The sequence below is a fragment of the Leptinotarsa decemlineata genome, unplaced genomic scaffold, assembly GCF_025532065.1.
Source record: "Leptinotarsa decemlineata unplaced genomic scaffold, Ldec_3_MD MMD2_P_RNA_scaffold_11, whole genome shotgun sequence".
Classification (NCBI taxonomy): Eukaryota; Metazoa; Arthropoda; class Insecta; order Coleoptera; family Chrysomelidae; genus Leptinotarsa; species Leptinotarsa decemlineata.
In genome coordinates, this window is record NW_027412525.1 from 3,039,098 (window position 1) to 3,064,988 (window position 25,891).

The 25,891-nt window shown below is 32.7% G+C and overlaps 1 protein-coding gene across 4 annotated transcripts in view; it reads left to right on the forward strand.

The window, feature by feature from the left end:
• LOC111503573 (glutamine--fructose-6-phosphate aminotransferase [isomerizing] 2) overlaps positions 1-19,092 on the forward strand; it is a 94,622-nt gene extending 75,530 nt beyond the window's left edge. For all 4 annotated transcript variants that reach the window (XM_074169743.1, XM_074169750.1, XM_074169753.1 and 1 more), the window contains 5 exons: positions 3,627-4,094; positions 9,124-9,279; positions 9,337-9,489; positions 12,346-12,571; positions 18,696-19,092. In XM_074169743.1, the coding sequence (XP_074025844.1) occupies positions 3,627-4,094; positions 9,124-9,279; positions 9,337-9,489; positions 12,346-12,567 (999 nt within the window). In that variant the 3' untranslated portion in view covers positions 12,568-12,571; positions 18,696-19,092. The remainder of the gene's footprint in view (positions 1-3,626; positions 4,095-9,123; positions 9,280-9,336; positions 9,490-12,345; positions 12,572-18,695) is intronic.
• Positions 19,093-25,891: the final 6,799 nt, after the last annotated feature.

The following is a 25,891-nucleotide window of genomic DNA, read 5'->3' on the forward strand; positions in this document are numbered from 1 at the left end:
TATAATTTTACGTAGGTCATTTAACGAAAGCAATCTGAATTCTGAGAAAGTTTTGTATAAATTGAAGTTTTTATTGCACCATGACTCTGAATAGTCAATGCTCGCCACAATTTCATTTATGCTTTCAACAAAATAACTGTTGAAGTTATCTGATATTTCAATAACATCTTTTAGTAATATAAGTTCACCAGTTTTCTCAAACTGAATACAATTTGGAAAGTCAATGTCATCTCCTTTTACTAGTTTTTTGAGAGTTTTCCACATTTGTTTAGAGTTGTTTCTATACCGATCAATTTTTTCAAAATAATATTGATCTTTTTTTCTTTTCAACACATTGACAACATCATTTCTCAATTTCTTGAAAGTTTCCCAGTTATTTTGTTTTTCTAGATTTGAACAGTTTCTGAAAGCTCTGTATGCCCTATCACGATTCTTAATTTTACAGTGAACTTCGTTATCAAACCATGGCAAATGACTGTTAATACTACAATTTTGTATTGGAGAAATATCATCAATAACTGCTTTGCAATTATTCAGTATTTCTTTATAAATAACTTCAACATCAGTAGAATTTAAAGACCATTTACATGATATTAAGTTAATTTTTATAAGGTCCAAATTGCTTTCACTTAAGTTTCTATATTTTTTCATAGTTTGATTTTCGTTATTATGAATATTAGTAAAGTTGACAGTGATTGTTGAATGGTCTGTTATTATTGGATATGAGTGCACCGACGCTTGACATCTATTTACGTTCGTTAATACATAATCTATAAGCGATTCGCTGTGGTTAGTAACTCTAGTTGGTTCATTGATTATTTGTGATATGCCATACGTATTGAGAAGGTTTTTTAATCTAGAAACATAAAAACTATTATCAGAGTAGTTCAGATTGAAGTCGCCCACTAAAATACAATGAAATTTCGTCGAAAATAAACTATCACAGATATTTTCAAAATCCTCTAAGAATTTTGCATCAGATCCTGAGGGTGAGTGATAAAGACATCCCACTAAAATAGGGCGTTTGAGTCTAATTTTCAGAATTTTACACCAGTAATTACCTTCTAATATATATGTTTTATATACAGAGTTCACAATGTCACTTTTTATATATATTAAGACACCACCTGTATGTCGACTTTTTGAGTCACAGCGTACTATATTGTAATTAGGAATTTTCAGTTCACTTTCTTCAATATCATTGGTTATTCGGGATTCACTTAGTAATATAATTTTTGGGTTGTAGCAAACTAGACTTCCTTGTAATTGATCTTTGTTTTTAAGAAGACTTTGAATATTTAGGTATATAATGTCAGTGTTTAATTGTATATTAGAATTATTTTCTACTTTTTTGAAGGATTATTCCAAATTTTGTTGACAATCATGGGTTTGTTATTCATATATTTTATTGTTTTTGAGTTGTCACCATTTTCAATCAAGTTTTGCAATTCTGATTTCAACCTTTGATAGTACTCTCGCTGAGCTCTAGTCTGATCGCTAAATATTTTAATACTTGGGACTGTTAAGAGTTGCTTATTTTTAAGGACATATTTTGCATCGTCTGGCGATTGTAATATAACTTTGATAGGACGGGTTCTGTTTGCTAATGCTTTCCCTAATCTGAACAGTTTCAAATTATTTTTATTTACATTGAAATTTTCAAGAACTTTTTTAACAGCTTCTGTATCTTGTGAGATTCTTTCAGCCTGAGTCTTTAATTGCGATTCATTAATGTTCAACATGATGAGGTTTGATGCACGATTTTGACGCTCAAGCATTTCAGAAATCACTTCTTCTCTATCTATTTCACTAACGCTATTCAGAGGCATAGGTGGCTTACACATTTTCATTTCTTCAACTTCCTTTCTCAGGTCGGAAATAGCTTTAATAAGAGCTGGAACTTGACGAAGACCGGATTTACATTCTTCACAAAGAAACTGTAGTGATCTCCTTTTCAACTGCATACATTTCAATTCGCTGGGGCATAATTCAGAGCAAGCTGAGCTGGTATGAATGGGTCTCTTACATGAGTCACATTCAAAATATGATTCATTTTCCTCAAATTCCACATTGCATTTGAAACAACTGTTTGCCATGTTCGAAGTAAAAAAGTTCAGAGAAATCACCCAAAGAAAAGAAAAAACTACAGATGAAAATAAAAACAAATAGCTGATACACAGATAAGGAGACGTTGCTTTTTGTGGACCAGGTGTTTTTGTTGATTTCTATAACTTGTCACTGGAAATTTACAATCATCTGAGCGTTATATTTACTATTCACGTAACTTTTTGAATTTATATGTAGCACAGTTACACAAAGCACTTCACTAACTTCACTTTGATACTAATTTTAACTTATTTAGATTCATATATACTTATATGTGAACGCTGAATTATACGAAAAACACTTTTCTCGATTCCGTTTGTATTCCAAACATTCGTAATGGAATGGAGTCAGATATCATTCACAGGTTTCCTACACAATATAATAAATGAAAGAAGTAAAATTTCATTTACACGGAACAATGTCATCCTCACTGGTTTTGCCGTGAGACACTTGCCTTATCGGCACTTCAGTATCAAATACAGATAACATTATAAGAAAAAACACTCAATTCGTTCATAAAATTACAACTTTTTGTCACGGAATGAGTTGAATCCACTTATGTCATCGTTGACAGTACGTAAATAACATTCATTCGCTTATTAGAATAAATCCCAGCCATAGGAATTGTTTAAATTGAAATGGTACATTTTTAGGAGAAGTTTATTTTTGGGAAAGAGAGGTTTTGGCTTTCTACTTCTCTATCTTGATACAAAAAATGCGGGAATCTTCCAAAGAAAAGAAGGAAGCAGTCAATTTCAAAAAATTAACCCTGTATAAAGATTTGAAGATCACGCAAAGAAGTAACTTTCAGACACAAACTGGAAGAAAAAGCCCTTTTATATGAACGCTGAATTATACAAAAACATTTTTTTCTATTCCTTGTGTTCCATACATTCATGTGGAATCGAATCAAATATCATTCACAGGATTTTCCTACACAATATAATAAATGAAAGAAGTAAAATTTCACTGACATGGAACACTGTCATCCTCACTGGAAGACATCCGATGTTACGCCTTAAGTCACTTGCCTTATCAGCTCTTCAGTACCAAATACGGATAACATTATAACTGAACTGAAAACTGAACGACTTGAGTGTCGAAGTTCTGTGTCACCCACCATTACCCCAGACCTCTCGCCAACTGACTACCATCACACAATTTTTGTGCTGACGGTATTAATCGACTTGTGTTACGTCGGCAAAAGTGTACTGATTCAAGTGGCACTTATTTCGATAACAGCTGAACCAATCATGAATTTCAACTCCTATGCCAAATTTATAGAGCTTGTCATACGAGATCTCGTGTTGAATATAATCAAACGCTTGACTTTATTACAAATAATTCCAGTTGGTTTTCCCCCCTATTCAGTAGGTGAGTGTCGGTGACTTGTTTTAAAATATTTTGAGCAAATTTCTGATGGGAGTTTTTTTTTTGTTGAATATTTTGGGGGCACAGAAATCTTCTTGCAAATTCGTATTGTTCCTACCACAATTAATTTTTTATTTCCTAATTTCCAGACTGTGACTTTGGGTGGAATCAAGGAATACATCCCTGAAATCAAGAGGTGCAGAAGACTTATGCTGATTGGTTGTGGAACAAGTTATCACAGCGCCGTTGCTACAAGACAATTGCTAGAAGAGTTGACGGAATTACCTGTGATGGTCGAACTAGCTAGCGACTTTCTGGACCGCACCACTCCTGTTTTCAGAGACGACGTTTGCTTTTTCATTTCGCAGTCAGGAGAAACGGCTGACACTTTGATGGCTTTGAGATATTGTAAACTGAGGGGGGCTCTAATTATCGGAATCACAAATACTGTCGGTAGTTCCATCTGTAGGGAATCTCACTGCGGAGTTCACATCAACGCCGGCCCTGAAATCGGTGTGGCGTCTACAAAAGCTTACACCAGTCAGTTCATTTCCCTTGTTATGTTTGCTCTAGTAATGAGCGAAGACAGGCTTTCTCTGAGACAGAGGAGGCAGGAAGTAAGTTTCAATTATATTCATAACTAGTAAAATTGCTTGTCTAAAACACCAGAACTTCAAAAAACCGGTTCTTTGCACATATTTTGTCAACCAAGTTGACATCTTCGGTAGGAAATAAATAATATCGTTACTCTAATGTAATGGTATATTTATATACGAATATAATCTAACTTTAACTATCCATCACAAGTTGTTACCACCTTAAGTTCTCTAAATAATTTTTACTCAAGGAACTGAATGCTAATGAGAATAGGACTTTTGTCACTATATCAAACATCCTCATTGATTTTATATCGTTACTGAATCACAAATTATATGTTCACAGTATAATCACTTTGTCTGGGAATCATTGTTCGGGCTTACGAATGTGAATATTTTCTGTAATTCTATGAACTAGTTTTTATAACTCGTTTAGTCTGTCTAACGTGAATTCTAACATATTCTTTTGAACAATTTGACAAATTCCCAACTTTTTTGTTTCCTTCACTACTTTCCGGATGATCAAAACTAGTAGCACTCCAGGATAATAAAGTTTTCAAAAGCTTGTTTCTAAGTGGCCTGATTGAGGAAATTTCAGATGTAATTACAATGTAACTCTGATTTTCGAATTTTGGCAAAACATTTTTGCAGTTCATGCAATGACACACATTGTCTATTGAGCCAATAAAAATCTTCATATATTTTGGTTGAATATACAGTAGAATTCATATATAACGACTTCGTTTTTTAACGACTAACCGTTTTAAGCGACCATAATGTTTAATATAACAATAATGATATAATATAATGAATAACAAAGTTCTCAAGAGTATCTTCTCAGTACTAGGTCATGTACTTCTCGATTTTGTCAATACTTCTTTGATAAATGGGCACTTTCCAGATCAACTAAAAATTAGTACAGTTGTTCCTGTTCCATAAATATGTAGTAGCAGTATTTTTGGATTTCAAAAAGACCGTTCGAAACTATAGATATATCTATTTTGCTATCAAAATTAGAGTACTATGGAATAACTGGTAGGGTGTTGCTATGGTTTAGAAGTTATTTACTCAACATATCTCAATGTACTAAAATAAACAACGTCCTATCAAGCCAAAAAGCAATTGATACCGGGGTCCCCCAAGGGAGTGTACTTGGCCCTGTTTTATTCATACTTTATTTGAATGACATAAATTTTTATTAGTGACTGTGAATTCATCAACCTCTTTGCAGATGATACTCTCATTGCAGCAAGCGACTCTGATATTCATAATGCTGTACGCAAAATTAATTTGACTCTTGAAAACGTGGCGAAGTTCTTGAACATAAACAAACTCAAACTGAATACCAATAAAACGAAAGCTATGATATTGACAACACAATATAAATATAACTTAATTGATATCAACTCCATTAATATTGAGATCTACGGCGAAACTATAGAAATTGTGAAAGAATTCAAATACCTAGGCTTCATCGTTGATAACATTTTGAACTTAAAAAAACACTTCCAGTATATGTGTAATAAAATTTCTCAAAAATTGTTTTTCTTTACTAGAATTAGTAGACAATTAACATTCCAATCTAATTTGACTATTACTTATGACTTAAAAAAACATTTCCAGTATATGTGTAATAAAATTTCTAAAAAATTGTTTTTCTTTACTAGAATTAGTGGACAATTAACATTCCAATCTAATTTGACTATTTATAAAACAATAATCCTACCACACTTTGATTACTGTGCTACTTTGATATCATTACTAGACGGTAATTCTATCTCTACTCTACAAAAATTACAAAACAGAGGAATGCGCTTGTTATTAAAATGCCATAAATATACTCCTATATTATCAATGATTAATATTCTGAATTGGATGACATTAAAAGATAGATTACAATATTGTTCTATGATATTCATATTCAAAATACTCACTGGAAAAGCACCACATTACTTCAATGAGTTTATAACATATAACCATCAGATACACAAATACGATACAAGAGGAAGAGATGACTTGGTTGTCCCACGAACTAACCTTGCAAGAACAATGAATTTTATTTTTCACAGAGGACTTTTGGACTACAAGCTTCCTAATGAAATTAAACAAAGTAACACCCTTCAACACTTCAAACGCTCCTTATCTCAATATCTACGGGCACAATACTATGCAAATTGAGTTGTTCATCATTCTTCTTTCTATTAATCTCTTCATCATCTACTACTGCTATGTTTTACCCAATATATTCCATTATATAGAGTCTTATATATTTCAGTTTATTTGTAATTCTGTTTAATAACTGATATATTTGTATAATATTTATTTATATTAGGATATCTATTTCAAATAAATCTATTTCTATTTCTGTTTCTATGTTTACTCAACTTGAGTTTTATACTTAAGTATTGAGAAAATATAACCGTTTAGTTCGACTCTGGTTCAAGCGACCAACTGCTTTTAGCGACCATTTTTCATGATAATACGTCCGGTTAAAACGTCGCACAATGTTTAGTTTACACAACGTACGCACCAATACAATTGAAGAAGAAAATGCAATATTACACCGATTAGAAGCCGGTGAATCTAATGCAGTGTTCGCTAAGGAGTTTGGCATTTGTCATTCTTCAATATACACAATTAAAAAGATTAAAGATCAAGCCGAGGTTTAATGCCAATGTTTTGAAATGCAAACGTGTAAGGACTTCTACTTATGGGCAGTTGGATAAGGCACTGTTACAGGGGTTCAAGCTTCAGCGCGACTGGAGAATACCTGTTAATGGATCACTTCACCAAGAGAAAGCAAACTTTTTTGCTAAACAGTTGGACATGCAAAATTTCACATGTTCCATAAGTTTGATAAATCGTTTTGAAGTAAGACAAAACATCGTCAGTGGTAAGATTGCTGGCGAGTCTTTGTCAGTTCAACAGAGTGATGTAATTGATTGATTAGAAAAAGTTTGGCCAACTCTACTTGCGCAATTTAGAGATGATGAAATTTTTAATGCAGATGTTTTATAAATTAACCCCGAACAAGACGTTAAAATTCAAAGGTGAAAAATGTACAGAAGGAAAATCATCAAAGGAGAGAATAACTGTGATGGTGGCAGCCATTTTCACCAAATGGGTACTCGCATGGGATCGTGAACATGAAAAAGAACAAAAAAATCCTGCAGTTTGTTGACAACTGTTTAGCACATCCCCATAATGCAGACTTGAAAAGCATAACCCTGGTGTTTTTGCCTCCAAACACGACATCAGTGTTGCAACCTTTAGATCAAGGGATTATTCCAGCTTTAAAAGTACATTTTTGTAAAAACCTTGTCCTGAAAATGATCCAGTTTCTAGACGGCTGCAGAAGCATTAGTGTTGAGTACCCAAGATCACTGTTCTTGATTCTATTCTGATGATTCAAGATGCCTGGAACCAACTCAAGCAAGGGAAAATTTTTAACTGTTACAAACACGCTGGTTTTGTGCGAAGCAATGTAGAATGTAGCATAACCTCAAACGCAGATGATTTCAACGAAGAAGACGACGTAACGCTGAGCATTTGGGCGAGGGATATGTTACCCATAACAATCGAGGACTTTGAACAATACGCGTGTGTCGATAATGTCAATCCAAACAGCTAAATAAAAAACGAATGAACTCATGTACTCTTTACTACTAATTAAAAAAACTGTGTAGGTTTATGAAAATAAAAATTAATTTAAAATAAATAAACCGCGCCGTCCATGCCATACAAAGAAACCGCCGACATTCGGTAACTATTTAGTTTTCATGCCATTTGAATTGACTTCGTATATACTGTACTTGAGGAATATTCTTGCCGTTTTGTGCGTCCTCTAGTTAGGTCAGGTTACTGTCAAAACTACGAAAATGTATTGATATCTAGTGAGACTGGTTCCAGTTCACATCGATTTGGACCTGAAAAAAATTCCTGCACTTGGATCTGTGCTTGCTTTAAGAAAGTTGCAAACTTCTTAATCCGTGTTGTTGAGGTATATGAAATTTTGATACATTTCTACGATCCATTAACAAAATAGCAATCGATAAAATGGAGACACTCTGGTTCTACAAGGTCTAATAAAATTTGTGTTCAAAAATCTGCTGGAAAAGTTCTTTCTTCAGCTTTTAGGTATTTCCAAAAATTAATTGTGGTTAATTTTCTGCAAAAGAGTATTACAATAACTGGGTATTACTATTCGACGTTAGTGACTGCTCTACGAGAAAGAAATATGGATTCAAGATTTGGAAAGGAATCTTGTTCTTGCAGGACAATGCCCCCGCACACAAATTGCATATTGTCATGCTAAGATTTGTAACCGTATCCACAGCATAAAGCATATTTCCTCTATCTTTCTCTCGTGCAAAAAATTCTTTATTCAGGTTTTGAATTACTGGAACACTCTTCTTATTCACCGAATTTGGCACTGTTCGACTATCACATCTTTCCTCATGAAGATAATCACTTGATGATTGAAACACTTGTCGAGGTGTTGAAAATACCGGTAATATAGGTATTATCCAGTAATATTCAAACATTTTTTTGAAGATCTAGAGGCGTGGCAGGTTCACTGTAATGAATGTATCCAATTGAGAGATGAATATGTAAATATTTTGACTTTAAAATTTTCTTTGCTTCTATAGTAAACTTGGAATTTTGCAATACATCCTCGTAATTGAAAATCTGTTGTTGAGTTACTTTCTTTGTGTCAATACATATCGATCCAGATCGGTAAAAATGAACCCTACTTTTCTTTATGCAAAACGTGTCACAAACATAATTTTGTATCTTTCTAATAAGTATTTCATTGAATTGGTATGGTGTTTGAGCTTTCCGAATAGTTTTATTCTTCACTAAAAAGTTATTGGGATTTTAAAAAAAACAGATTTATCGAATTGTTATTATTTTGTATGAAATTTTACCTATAACCATATCTCTAATTGTGCATTATTTGATAATGCAACGCAAAATATTTTTTCTTAAATTTCTATAATATTCCACGTTTCTTTTGTTGGGTACCTATTCTGTATTATACAATTTTTAGATCATAACTGGTTTGAAAAATTTGCAACATCAAATCGGTGAAGTTTTGAAATTGGACAATAAGGTCAAACTGCTGGCAGAAGACCTTTATAAGAAGAAATCGTTACTGATAATGGGTCGTGGCTTCAATTTTGCAACTTGTTTGGAAGGCGCCTTGGTAAGATAGTTTTCACCTGTGTAAAATAAAATAACAATAAGGTTCTGCATTTTTCAGAAAGTCAAAGAGTTGACTTACATGCACAGCGAAGGAATCATGGCCGGTGAATTGAAACATGGACCACTTGCTCTTGTTGATGAAACAATGCCTGTTCTGATGATAGTTATGAGAGATCCTGTATATAACAAATGCATGAATGCACTTCAGCAGGTAGGCTTGAAGTTTCATTATTATTCATATAAAATAGAAAGTACTATTTTTTACATTACAAAAATTGTTGAATTGAAAAGGGTATATTTTTAAGAGAGATTAGTTTTTGAGAAAAAAGTTTCTGTTTCTTCATCTTTATATGAAAAATGTGGTTAAGTTCCGCAGATACAAAGAAAGCAATTAAATTCAAATTTAACTCTACAAAGATGTGTATATCATGCATGAAAGTTTTATAGATACAAACTGAAAGAACAAACCCATTCAAAACAACTACTTTCCAACTTATGAACATTAATAAGAACTATCATCCTTAGGTTTTTGGTCGAAAACATATGCTTCTGATAAGAAAGTTTTTGAACTTTTGACGAGGACTTGAATATAATATCTCAAGGAGGGAAGATTTTTTATGTAAAAAAATTATATCAATGCTCATATTACGTTGTCCAAACTTAGGATAAATGAAAGCAAAGAATCAGAGAATTAGGGATAAACTGCTTGCCAATCCCAACGGTTCTAGATCCTTCTGGTCGGCTTTACTGTTAATTGAAATTGTACAAAATCCACAAATCCACTACTAACACAAGCGGATGGTTCAATTTCAACAATACCCATAGAAAATCAAATCTACTAGCTGAACAATTGACGTCCCACTCCACAGTCCATTTTCTGGGAAAGGTACCACCCATTATTCCCACACCATAATCCACAATGCCGCAAATTACTTTTCGACAACGTCTAGCCAGGTGAATTCTGAAACAGCTGAATATCAACAAGGCGTGTGGTCCTGATGAAGTGCCCGTCATTGACTTGTAAAGTGCGCAAATGAACTCGCACCAGTATTTTGCAGACTTTTCAACTTGTCTTACAAGAAAGGGGTGTTTCCTTCTTGTTGGAAAATTTCTTGCATTCAGCCCATTTCCAAAAAGGTCAAGAAAAATCTTCGAAATAACTACAGACCAGTTGGAAGGCACCAACTTGAGGCTTTGGAAGGCTTGATCTTGAACGATCATCAATATGGCTTTCGGAAACAAAGATCTTCTATTGTATGTCACCCATGTTTGGAATAACGCAATCGAAAAACATAGAGTGTCAAAAGCCGAAGCGCTTGATAATTCTAAGGCCTTTGACCTTGTGTGGCATGAGGGTTTGCTGGTCAAACTTGGAAGCTATGGCTTGCCGGATCATTTTTGTGTAAGGCTCTTCAGCTTCCTGAAAGAACATTCCCTGCAAGTGGCCGTCGACGGATATTTCTCGAATACTTTTACCATCAACGCTGGTGTTCCCCGGGGATCTATATTGTCTCCAACCCTCTTTCTATTATATATAAATGACTTACTGGAAAAAAACAAGAATCCAAAATATTGCTTTGCTGAAGACACACTTGTTTCGTTATTCCATTTGGATTCCAGGACATCGGCGGCGGATGCACATCTTCACCGGCAGCAGGAGGTTGCATATCTTGATGAAGATCTAGAAGTAATTTCGAATTGGGGTGAAAGTAACAAGCTCAATTCAATGCCACGAAAACCCAGGCATCGGTTTTCTCCAAAATGATAAATGTCTTCGAATTGGATAAATTAATGTCAGGTCAGACAATTCACTTTATGCTTCGATAAGTTTGATGGGGGTTAAAATGGACACCAATATGTCTTGGCACAATCATGTCACTGGAATTGCAAAAGCTGTTTTTCAAAAGCTTGGAACACTGTTCCGAACCAGAAAACTGTACACACGTCAGCAACTTTTGATGCTTTATAGAGCTCAGATCAGATCTTCTTTGGAGTATTGTTCTCATGTATGGAGGAGCTCCGCCCGTAAGCATACCCTCAAGCTGCTGGATTCCATCCAGAAAAGAGCCATCTGCCTGATTGGAGACGCGAACATCATTTGCAACTTCCATTAATCAGCTGTGGCCCCCATACGAACGACAACTCTCAGAAGTTGAGAAACTTGTGCGAGCTAAGGACTGACGAGGTCTTACCTTTTAACATGTGATGGTCTGGAACATCGAAGAAAGGTTGGAGCCTCTCTTCTATAGATACTTTCACGGGAAGTGTTCAAGTGACTTAACATATTTGATTCCACCAAGAGCGGTATATATCAGAAATAAGCGACAGACTGTGGATGATCATCGTTTTGAGGTTCAACTCAGTACACCTCGAACTTCACTGTTACAGTAATAATAATAATCTTTATTGAAATAGGAAACCTAATATACATATCTATGAGTGTAATAATAACACTAGCACAATGAAATATAAAAAAATGTATGTAAAAATTTTTAAATTTAAACAATTTGAGATTTGAACTAGCATGTAGCCAGACAATTAACATTACATATAAAGATTTCAGTATCATATGTTAAGTAACATTTAAATAGATAATGAAATATAGGTACATATATACATGAAATTATTATTAAAACAGAATAATGGTATTGTAAACTGTTACTTTGGACTGCATTGACAAATTTTGTGCTATTCTACTGAAAAAATATAGTTTTTTCGATATTTTCTTATGTATATATTCAAATATATTTCAAGTTCAACTATATTTCGAGTTCAAGAACTCTTTCAACTGTAAAACTGCGTTCATGTGGAATAAACTTCCTGAGAAAGTTTTTCCTAATGGATTTGATCTCCAGCGATTTGAATCCAATGTGAATCACTATCATAATGAGTGAATCACTATCATAATGAATCTTTGACTTGCCTACCTTTCATCGAAAGTTACCCACATTTTTTGTAAAACGATGAAGAAGTAAAGAGCAAAGTTTGGTTTGGTTTGCAAGTTTCTGGCGATGTCCGATAATTTTATTAGTGTTCTTTTATGTAATTGTTTGTTTTTTGTTTGTAGGTTACTGCCCGCTCTGGTAAACCCATATTAATCTGTGAAGAAGGAGATCAGGAAACAATGTCCTATTGTCAGAAGTCACTTGAGGTACCCAAAACAGTTGATTGCTTACAAGGAATACTGACCGTCATTCCTATGCAGCTTCTATCTTTCCATATCGCCGTCCTCAAAGGATGTAACGTAGATTGTCCTCGTAATTTGGCTAAGAGTGTAACAGTTGAATGATAAGGTAATTCATATCAAGACAAACGTGTTGGATACAGATTTCTTCAATTTTATTGCCATGTAGTGAAATCAAAAAGTATTATTTACCTCATATATTTTAAAAAAGTTGCGTGAAAATGTTGATTGTCGGTTCCAAGGAAGAAATCAAATATTATAAATAATGTATTGAATGAATAATTGAAAATTAGTTGAGTAGGAGAGATACTAATAAATCTAAAATTTTCTAGTAATATGTTCTGGAGTAATATTATATTATAAAGTTTCTTCTTAATGGTGTTCCTCCAAAAATGTTGCACTATTCTCACCAAACTTGTCTATAGTCTATTTTAAAAGAGTGTAGAGTAATAAATCATGAAGTGTCATAAAATTTGCCTGAATTTCGTTGTCGTCCATGGGCGTAGGCAAATCTTAGGATTATTAAACTTAATAATTAAAGTAAATTAAAAATTACAGACATAGATAATAATAAAAGGCCATTTTTGGGAAGTAATTTGGTCTAAAACTAAGTACCTACATGTATTTAGGTAAGTAAAATTTCTTAAAAAAAGATTAAGATTAATTTTAGTGGTTCTTGTAAACTTATTTAATATGCAATTTGGGTTCATATACTTGAGCATGATTTCTCAAAAAAGGGTTAACACTTAGTTCCGAGGTGCCATGTCATTATAATAATCCCTTTTTGACCCTGCCCACCAATCATGCAATACCTATTAAACCCAGGTAATTAAGAAAAAGGGTTTAAATATATTGTAATGGTGTCTTAAACATTCGAGTTATAATAGTAATTGTTACTACACCAATTAAACGTACAGTGATATTGTGATATAGAAATAGTGAAAAAGTTATAAAATGGGGACATTTACTCCAAAGAAAAGAAGTGTAAAAAATTCTCCGCTATCTGTTTGCGAAAAAGTTATAATTTTAAATGTATATGATTGCATAAAACACGATCACCCTAGTTTGTCTGTGCAAGAAAGTGTTGAGCGATGTGCCCGAATGACTGGAATTGGACAGTCCACGATTTTCAAATTATTGCGAGAAAGAAAGATATCAGGCCAGGTAAGTCCATGCAAGAGAAAATCAGGAAGACCAATAAAAATCTTAGATGAAGACACCAAATGTGACATTCGAAGAAAAGTTCATTCGTTTTATTTTAAAAAGGAAATACCCACTCTTGAAAAAATATTTATCGAGATAAGCCAAGATAACGATATTCCTTTGATATCCAGAAAACTTTTATGGAAAACTTTAAAAAGTATGAATTTTGCCTGGGAAAAGCACAATCGAAAGGCACTATTACTGGAAAGTGATGAAATTGTTTGCTGGAGACGAAAATATTTGTCAACTATAAAGCAGTACCGCAGAGAGCAAAAGAAAATTTTTTATCTTGATGAGACGTGGATAAATGAAGGTTATATAGTCAAAAAAATGTGGCAAGATAAAAATATAACAAGTTCTCGCCAAGCTTTCATAGAAGGCCTTTCGACGGGTATTAAAGTGCCTTCGGGAAAAGGGAAGAGGCTTATAATTGCTCACATTGGAAGCGAAGACGGATTTTTAAAAGAAGGTTTGTTAAGCTTTGAGTCGTGCCGGACGGGAGATTATCATGAGGACATGAATTCGGATGTCTTCGAAGACTACTTCGGGGAAATGTTAAAATTTCTTTCAGCTGATTCGGTCGTGGTTATGGATAATGCAAGCTACCATTCAAGGCGCTTAGAGAAGGTACCAACTTCAGCTTGGAGAAAGCAAGAAATTATTAACTGGCTGTCAAATAAAGGTATTCAGTTTGAGACGAATTCAGTAAAGAAGGAACTACTAGCCATAGTAAAACAACATAAATCTCGCTTCATGAAATATGCCGTAGAAGATGTAGCAGAAAAGTATAAAGTAACTGTGCTGCGCCTACCGCCATATCATTGCGAATTAAATCCTATAGAACTTATATGGGCACAAGTTAAAGGATATGTTGCAAGGCACAATACCACATTTAAAATGAAAGATGTCAAGGTATTGTTTGATCAAGCCATTATGGAAATCACATCAGAAAACTGGCAAAAAGCAATCCAGCATGTTTTAAAAGAGGAAGATAAAATGTGGGAACTGGACAACTTGGTCGATCAGGTGGTTGACCCTATAATTATAACACCAGGGGATGATGACAGTTCTTCGGATGAAGACTATACTGATGTAGAATAATTTAATTGAATTGTAAATATACTGTAGCGGGATAAGCAATCTGGACAGAGACCAGTGTATCAGTGACAGTGACACTTTTGCTTAGGTTAGGGTTTAGAATTAAGGGTAGTCTGAATAATTATTTTCTCGGAAGGTTCTCGAAAATTGTACCTAGTAATCTCTAGAACATTCAATTAGGGTATAAATAGAGTGTTGTTAAACGTTAAGGGAAGTTCACAGTTTTAGTATTGTTCAAGTGTCAAATTGTAATAACGTATCCAGTAAAGTTCTTGTCGTTTTTGTGAATAAATTGATTTAAAGTCCCCACAAGTGTTTCAATACGTAAAGTTCGTTCGTGTGTGTTTGTGAGTATTTCCCGATTTCGGTTCGTATATATTTTATTGTTACATTTTATATTTTTTTAATAACACTGTTCTGCTGTATTAAATTTTTATTTCCTTTAATATAATTTTTATGAATGCATATTCTTTTGGCAATTATCCCACTAGCGCGCCTCTGGCTCAGTATTTATCCGTCGATAACAATGGACAAATCCCTTAAAACAGGGTGATACCTACCTGCTCTTTATGAAACGACATAATTTTGCAATGCGGACTAGGGAAGTGACAGAATTTATTGACGGATCACCCTGTAGCGCTTTTGAATACTTAATGAGATTTTATTACTCTACACTCTTTTGAAATAGACTATAGTTGCAAAAATTTATAATAATAATAATTTTTATTTATTCCAGTGAGATACAACTTGAAATATATACAAGAATATACATTGTAATGAATGAATCCTTGCATTTACAAATGTATCAATACATACTCAACAAAATTAGAAGTTTATCTACTACTATACCTATTTCTAATTACCTGCCAGAGGAAAAAAATTGAATGAATATATATTTAATATGTTTTAGTGCATAATGTCAAGTTCTGAGAAATATTGGTTGAAAGAACTGGATAAATCTGCAGATTTTTCATTTGAACTCGTATGATATTTGGCTGTTTGATCTCATGTAATTAATTGAACTCGAGTCCTTTATAAAATGAAGATTTCGTTGCATTGTAAATTTATAGGTATTTTCTTCACTGATTATAATTGTAAAATATCCATGATCGATGACATTTTAATGTTATTCTCATAGCACGAATGTCTGGAGACATTGTAAAAAAATCGTTTTATGATATGTTTTATTCACCATGAAACACAAATACTTGATTTCACTAACAAATTATATTCTGTTGCCATCTACTATATTGAGTTGATTTGAATTGATACTTTCATGTTTGTGAGTAGTTATTATAATTGCTTTACCTATAGTGTCGCACATAAAGTCCGCGACATGGAAGTTTTTTTATTAATAGATATAATGAAAATATGACTTTGTAGTTAGTTTGTGCTTGAAAAATGAGTAAAAAAACAGCCTCTTTCCTTCTGTCATGTGCTACTCTCAACCTGTCTAGTTTGAAATTTTTTCGAAAATACTCAAAAAATCTTTTTTTTTTTTGAAAATTTTGAAAAATGTCAAAGAAAACAGTTGCTATCACTTCGACTTTTTTTCATTTTTTTTAATTCTTCGAACCTTTTGCTCTATCGATTGGAATGAAACATTATTCAAATTTCATATTTTTGATGAATAAGAGACTTCAATGTCATATCTTGCCCAGAAAATACCCGCATAGGCCTGTTACCAGAAAAAAGTACACCTCCAGAAATTCGTCTTTTTTGTTGCAAAGTTCATCTAGTTTTTTAATTTCATTGTATGGACGTTAATATGTCAGTAATGGAATAAACGTATTTCTCTTCATTCTCATTACACTCGTATTCCTTTTTTAATAGATTTTTATCCAGTTTGATTAGTTACAAACTAACTCGAAATATCATATTTTTCTGTAAACTAAACATTGACTTTCGTTCAAGTGATTTGTACTAAACATGATATAAAATTTTGTGATTTCAAACATTACAAGACTAATGCAACATGTCGGGAAGAAAATAGTAGGTACTGATCAAATTGAAATAAAATTTTCCTACAGTAGGCTTTTGAAACAAATTATTAGTTTTGGTTAATGTCAAATTATTGCGTTTAATGAATTGAGTTGTTCTGTGTACAGATTTTCGTACATTTATAATTAACAAATGAGTTTTATGTGCAATGTTATCCACACAAGACAAAGTGGAAATCGTTCTTTTATGTGGTGAGAATGTGCCATATCGAGATAATGCTTGTATTTTCAATCACCGGCATCCAGGAAGAAATATTCACTTTAGTACCATGGAAAGGATATTGAAAACATTCAAATAAACTGGCTCTGTGGACAACCGTTTAGAGAAACCACATAATCCCATAAAGTATAATAATGAAGAAGAACAACTCAATGTTTGTTTGAGCGTTGTTGAAAACGGAAAAACTGATATGAGGAGTATTAGTGAAGATACAGGGGTTGGCAGAGAAACTGCGAGAAGAATTCTGCATAAAAATAAATTCCATCCCTATAAGCCATAGTTCATACACACTCTTAAAAAAAGAGATTTCGATTTTTGAGTAGGATTTTATAAAAAATTTGAACGCAGATATTTACAAAAATTTCATTATGAATCAGTTGTCTCAAGTTTTGGATAATCTACCTCTAGGAGTTAGATGAAATTTGTGGTATCGCTTGAAGTGGCATCCATCCACCAAACGGTAGAAGTGAAACAGTCTCAGTCAGATGTTTAGGGGCGAAGTGATAGGAAAAGATTGGGAAGATTATTAGCCACCAAGATCATCGGACTTCTCTCCGATGGACTTTTTTCTATAAGCACAGACCATTTGCAAACAAAGAACATTTAGAGAATACCATTCGGGAGTGTTGTGCTAACATAAATCTCCTATTAAAAATGCCACAAAGTCTGTAAATGAAAGGACTATAATTTGTATAGAACGAGAAGGAGATTATTGAGATAAATTATGAATGTTATGATGTTTTGTTGTGAATTTGATTATAGTTATTTTGGTTTAATGTTATTTACACATCTAATGGTGAAAATAAAGAATATAAGATTTATGAACTTAACTCAAGAAGCGTTATTATTTGCTCGATAACTACATCTAACAGTTTACATCCAACAGTCACACTGTTGGGTGTAAACCGCATCAAAATATTTCGAAATCATCTGCAACTAATGGGATACAAATCTGCTAAAAAAAAAGAGTGTAATAGAATGAAGAGAAATACGTTTTTTTGATTACTGACAAATTAACGTCCATACATTGAAAATCCAAATCAGTTTAACAATGAAATGAGAAAACTCGAACTTTCCAATAACGACGAATTTTTGGAAGCTTATTTTTTTTCTGGTAACAGGCCAATGTGGAAATTTTCTGGGCTAGATATGACATTGAAGTCTCGTATTCATCAAAATTATGAAATGTGAATCATGTTTTGTTCGCATTGATAGAGCGGAAAATTGGAAAAAAAAAGTTGAAGTGACAGTAGACATTCCAAATTTCAAGCAAGGGTATGAAATTGGAGATTCATAAATAATAAGAAAAAGGCTTTATGAATTCTTTGAAAAAAAAAAGTAATACATGATATGACCAATATTGCAGAGGGGAATGCGAAATCTACCCAATATTCCTTCTTCCTCAAGTGTGTGTTGGGTGGCGCACAATTCTTGACCACAGCTTATGGAATTGAGCAAATGCTAAACAGAAGGCTCTACAGTTTACGTTCAAGATTTCAACATAGTGGACATGATTCAACATACGTAATTGCAGGTCAAACACCTCTCATAAATTTTTTGTTCAAATTATCTAGAGAGATTGTACTTCAAATATAATGATCCAGAAATCGACAAAATATATCTACCAAATCTACACATAACTCATATTGTTTTAATTGATAACTTCATGATTTCCTTTGATTTGATCAATTTAATTTTTCTTTTTTTTTCAGGCTGTTAATGTGTATTTGGTTTCCAAACCTATTCCATTGTGGTTGAAGGTTATATTAATCCATTCACCTGTACTTTTTAAAGAATATAATCATCCTTTTGAGAGGAATGTGTATAATTGATGATGAGATTTGTAAAATTGTATTATAAAAATACTCATTTCTTCAAACAATGTGTAACTTCTTTATGTTATCTGTATCAATTTATTATAAATACAGAATTGTTTTAAATCGTATTTTTAAAAAAAAAATTATAATTTTCAAATATTCGTTAATATCTTGTCATTTAATTTATTGAATTGTGAAAATTTCTATATTTGTTCCTATTATGTGAAAGTTTTATATTTTTATTCTTGTATAATTGCTTAAGATTTTTACAGAAGTAAAATTATTTACTATTGTTGCAGTAGTTTCATTTTACCTTGTCAAAAAACAGAGTCCTGTTTTAAGGTCAGTTTGGCATTATTCTCGTATTGTTTCTAAATGAAAAAAATCCCGTGATGAAGGAAAAAATATGAAAATCATATTTCTTTAACTTGATTGAATTTTGTCATTGTATTTTGCAAATATCAATGTATAGCTTTTTTGCTGAAAGCTAATCTCTCTGTGAATGCATAAAAACTGATTTGTAAAGATTAATGAACAAGTATAATCACTTGAAAATTCAAGATCGGACCCCGATATCAGAAACATTCCAGCCATATTTGAGTGTGGCCACTCATTGAGAAACTCACCAAAATATTCATTTGTATTAATTGAAGGGGTTATATTTTTAGGAGTGATTAATTTTTGGGAAATAAAGTTTTTGGCTTTCTACTACTCCATCTTGATACAAAAAAAGGGATGAGGGAATCTTCCAAAGAAAGGAAGTAAGTAATCAATTTGAAAATAAGTAACTCTATACATTTATGATGTACTGTTTGGAACCTTTGGTGTAGTACTGAATATTACTGGAGTTTGTTCCCAACACCAAATCGTTATTTTTACACCTCGACACGTGTTTCGATCACCAAGTGATCATCTTCAAGAGGAAGATGAAACTAGAAACTACTCAGAACTAAAGCTACTTATGCTATTCAGGTATATCATACAGGTAGGTAATTAGTAATACCACCCATACAAGTGTACCACCCTAAATTAATTTTACAATTGGCCTTTCTATTATTTTACAATATGTCCTTATGTATATTTAAATGTTACAGCTATTTATAGAACAATTTTCAGCTATATAAAATTAGTTTCACAATATTGCCTATCTAAAAATATTTACAATGTGTCTTTTTGTAGTAATCAGTAAACCCAACAATATTATTTCAACAAGCTATATAGTATGCTATTTGGTATTGGTCCGTTATCGTTATTCATAATATTATTATGTTTACTTATTTCTACACTCTCATAGGCATCTAGTTGTGTGTTGTTGTTAACTTGTCTAACTAATCTTAAAGAACTGAAGTCTATGGAATGGTTTTGTTGCAAAATATGATGGGCGACTGCTGATTTTTCAGGTCTTCCATATTTTAAGTGTGCTATGTGTTCCTTATATCTCACTTTAATAGATTTTTTTGTCTGTCCATAATATTTTGCATCGCAGTCCTTACATTCAATTTCGTAAATTCCAGACTTTTCCGAATTCTCGACTTTGTCTTTTGGACTTCCCAAAAGGCTCTGCAGTGTATGACTTGTTTTAAAAACCACCTTCATACTTACTTCACTTTAATTAAAGAAAAAAAATGCTTTTTCTTTAAGTCTATATCTCTCAGAGTCTGAACCTGACATGATTGATAAACTATGAAGAATGTACCAATATTGTATCCGTTACCTGTAACTGTAAATTGATAATAAGATTCCCTAAGTATAAGTAACTTATAAGAAATGGACTAATTCGTTTGAATATAAATTGGATGAAAATAATACATAATTAAATTACTTTGTATAGTACCTCCTTTTGGTATTTCACTAAGGTAATATATAATAATAATTGTAATTCATTGAACAAAATTACAATTTTGCTCATTATTATACAATATACCTAATACCCATAATGAAAAAAATAAGGTGGATTCTAGGGTAAAAAATCGAAGATGTGAAAGAAATAATAGAGGTAATTTAAAGTTATGTTGTTTTGTAAAGAAAACTATAAAAAATATGAGTGTAGGTAAGTATAATGAATACTTTTACACCATTCTTGTTAAATTAAATAAACACAGGTTTTATTATTTTTCTTCACGACACAATCTGAATTTCTACGTATTAAACACGTATAATCGTTTCAAAACTATGTAACATTATTATTTATGGGAGAGAAAGTTTTTGGCTTTCTACTACTCCATCTTGATACAAAAGAAAAACGTGGGAATCTTCCAAAGAAAGAAAGGAAGCAACCAATTTTAAAAGTAGTAACTCTATACATAGATGTGTAGATCATACAAAGAAGTAACTTTCAGACACAGACTGGAAGAAAAAGCCCTCCTGAAACAGCTTCTTTCATATAAACATTGAATTACACGAAAGAAAAATTCTTTTGAAACAAATACTATCATATGAACACTCAATTATAAAAAAAACACTTTTCTCTACTCTCAAACTGAGTATAGAGTTACTACTTTTAAAACTGATGGCTTCCTTCCTTTCTTTGGAAGATTCCCACTTTTTTCTTTTGTATCAAGATGGAGTAATAGAGAGCCAAAAACTTTCTTTCCCAAAAATTAATCACTCCTAAGAATATAACCCTCTCATTATATATAAACTATCATTTATTCTCACATCAAATACTTTTAGGAATTATAATATAGGAACATGAAGCGAGACTGCGTCTGCATGCGATCCTTTGATTGGCTGTTTATTAAGGGAAAGTTCCGAGGTCTCTGTCCAGCGATTCCCCGCGATACAGTTAACGCCAAGTAATGTTGCCAGACTAAATGAAAACGAATGATTAGAAACGACAAAGATGATATTGTTTTAATTAAATAATTTTATAATACAACACAGTTTATCAGAATAAGAAATATATTCACGAATTTTTCATTCATATGCTTTCGTGCGCGAAAGAGTGGAATATCTTTATAAAATGGGAAATAAAACTATCTATATTTTTTCACCACTTGTATTTGTGACTAACGTTACTACAGTTTCTTCCTGTAAGGACATTTCCAAACGAACACAATAAACTACGTACTAACGGCTACATCCATCAATTCATTAGAATATCTTTAGGTTGAGAATTTTCTAAAGTAATAATTATAAAAAAAAATCATGGCGTATACTTTTAGATTTTCTATATTTAAAAAAAAAAAATTCCGGCTGTGAGGCGCGAGGCATTGGACAGTGGCCCACGCCATACGCCGCCTCTGAGTGTGGCCAATATGGACATTCATTAAAATTACCATAGAACATAAATTCATCATTGAATAACTAAATACTGAATTAAAAGATATTCCTATTGAATAGAAAATATTTTTGAAAATGTTTGTCTATTAAAAGCACTTCCCACACCTGAACAATAGTACTTTCACTCGATGCGTTTACTAACCAAATTAGCATCAGCCGATGATAACTTGGTTAACAAAACTTGCTCGACAGTCACTACTTTTGTTCTGTTGTGGAAAACATGTTTTCAATAGATTCATTTTATGTCAAAGTTTCCGATTCTATCTATCAAGCAAGAACATGTGCGTCATGATCCCAAGTTATTTTAAGTAAATTGAAAAAAATATGAACACTTTAATGAAATGAGTAAAAACACTTTTGTCTAATTACCACTAGTTGATTTTATTTATAAGACCGGTTTCGGGTTTGACCCTATTATCAAGTAGGTATATTAACTTACCACCAGTTGATTTTATTTATACGACCGGTTTCAGGTTTGACCCCATTATCAAGTATAAGTATATATACTTGGTAATGGGGTCAAACCCGAAACCGGTCGTATAAATTAAATCAACTAGTAGTAATTAGACAAAAGTGTTTTTATTCATTTCATTAAAGTGATCATGAATTACCACAAAATAAACAAGTCATCAATCACACATAAAAAAATGAACCTTGAACACAATATGGTTGAAAACGTCAAAAGGAAGTTCAGATTAAAATTTTCAATAACATCTGATAACTAAACCTACGAAGCCTAAGGAGTGCCACAATTGACTTTCAAACAAAAACGGAATTGAATGAAATTCCGAGGTTAAACTTAATGGGTAGAACTGGAACATCTGACTAAAAGTGAATCTGAATAAATAATTCTTTTTTCAATCATATTCCTAATTGAAAGTCGATTTCGAGATTGAAGTCGAATTTAACAAAATTATTATTCGTAAATTCCAACTCTAAACTTAGAATTTCATAAAATTTCGAATTCAAGATCAGATTTCAATAAATTTTATCTTTAAGAAAACGTGGCACTTAGTACAAACCACAGTATGAAATTATATTATTTGTAACACAACCTGAGGCAGTTCATGCACCATCATATTACAGCTTTTTTAAACGGTTTTATTCAGCTTGCCCTGTTTGTTTGGGTCAAATTTAGTAATTAATGTTTGACCCCCTTTCTGTTGACAGATTGATCTGATATTTGGTACACATATTTAGTTTTGATGACAATACAATTAAGTGTAAGAATGGGCAACACTTGGGTTATCAAAAGAAATACAAATGCACGGAGCCACCAGCAGGAGCCAGCTGCGCATTTATGGTTTCAGTGAATAGATCTTGTGTTTACAAGAAAAATATCAAAATCACCACGGAGGCAGCTATATATATATATATATATATATATATATATATATATATATATATATATATATATATATATATATATAGCTACCTGCGTGACTTCCGGGCCCAGGATATTATACAAATATGAAAGTTATTGAGTGTCTGGATATAGATACAGAAGTCATAGCGCTCAAGAAAGTGACAAACCATAGACACGTGTTTTGGTATGTCACGCAGCTGCCTCCGTGGTGGTTTTGATAGTTTTCTTGTAAACACAAGATTTATTAACTGAAACCACAAATGTGCGGGTGGCTCCGTGCATTTGTACCTATTTCTTTCTTTTGGTAACGCTTGGCTGCACCATACTGATGATGGGCCAAAAGCCCGGAATACGTACCTATGGTTTGCCACTTTCTTGAGTGCTATGAACATATCTTCAAGTGGCAGTCACATTCATCATTATTTTTAGAATATCCCTTTTCAATTCCACTACGTGGTAGGTAAATATAATTTCGACGTCATGTAGTCATGGTATAAACCGTTTCATAGGAATGTGATGTAAACGTTCCTGGACTACGTTAATGTGACGTATAATAATTATGATCACAGATCAAGATCAACGTCTGTGGTCCAAAGTTCAAATCTATTCATTTGCGAATCACGGGTTTTCAAGGTTACATAATGACCATCTGCTTATTGCCAAGCCTTCAAATATGTCTTAGTATCTTGGACTAACTCAAATTGTTCTTTGGCGTCGGAAAAAGGAAAACACTATATCAACGCCGACTGAATGATTTGATTACTACTCAATAAAAACCTCCATTATCCAGTTAAGAAAGCATAGGATAGTTGATAGTTTTACGTTTTGCATATGCTTAAAAAGTAAAAATAACAAATGCTTGGCAACACCAAACTGTCAATTTTTGCCACCCTGAATACTTCTATCCAGTGTTGCCAATGTGTCCTAATTTATCGAAATAAGGGGAAATCGAACATCAATACTGGCAGTGAACGAAATCTGAGGAAACTAATTTTATGTAAATTTTACTTTAAAGTTTCAATTTACAAATAAAACGGCAAATCAGTAATAAAAACTCTGACATTTTATACTTGGTGAAATATTTTTGAATTGACCCTATTTAATGAAAATATTCATGGTAATTGAATAGATCTCTATATAGAAGTTGATGAGAGTGAATTTCCTCACTTTCATATTAGCATATTTTGAAATAAATTATAATACTACTTCATAAGATCTCGGGTTTTTACCTTATAACCAGCTTACCAAAGTCGAAATTCATGTTATCTTTCAATGAGCGATTCTTATACCACAAATGAATTCACAAACGAAACATTCTTCTGGAATTATTTTAATGAGTACAGAAAAGTCTATCGATCCACTATAAGTCTAGCTAAGAGAATATATTACGGCAACAGAATGGGGGAATCGAAAAATAAAATTAAAGAAACTTGGTCAATTATTAGTGACATGAGAGGTAAAACAAAAAAGAAAAACTCTGAACTCTCACTTAATCCTGATATAATAAATGAGTTCTACTGGTATATTGCTAAACAGTTGAGTAACACAATTCATGCTCCATATCAACTTAAAAAATATAAAAATTCATGACAGTCCTATTTTATATGACACTGACCTCAACGAATTGTTCGAAATACTTCAATGACATTATAAACAAAAACATGGCCGGATATGATGATATTTCCGTTAAGATTCATCTGAATTTACCGCTCAATGCTCTGACTTGAAGCTTTGGTCGCCCTTATTAATACCTCATTCAGAACTGGCTCATTTTCTTATTCCCTGAAGACTTTTGTTGTCATTCTACTACATGAAGGTAGTGATTTGGATCTTGTCTAAGGGATAATCCCTCCAATATGCGTCCTATTTACCTAATATCGACTTTAGTTAAAATTATTGAGAAATTAGTCAAAGTACGTTTAGATGAACTCTTAAAAGTGCACTGTATTATAAGCAAAAACCAGTTTGGGTTTCAGGCGGAAAAAGATACAAATGATGCTATCTTCTCTTTTTTATTAGAAATTTACTCTGAATTGAATGCTGCTGAAGTAGCCGCCGCAACTTTTTGTGATATTTCAAAGGGGTTTGATTGCGTCAATCATAAAATTGTACTAAAAAAACTTCATAAATATGGATGTAGAGGTGTAACGAACACCTGGTTCGAATCGTACCTTTCAGGACGGAGTCAAATGGTGAGGACAACGGAACTCTCGGACAACAGGGCCATCGAATCTGGTGTACCACAGATTTCTGTGTTAGGCCCTATTCTATATTTCTGCTATATATGAATGACATCTCTATGATTGAAATATCTGGTATTTTCACTTTATTCGCGGATGATACTACAATATTGTAGAATGAAAAAACTCAGTGGACCTAAATAAAATAATATCGTTCGACTTGAAGAAGGTGGAGAGCTGGTGCGATGCAAATTAACTCTCTC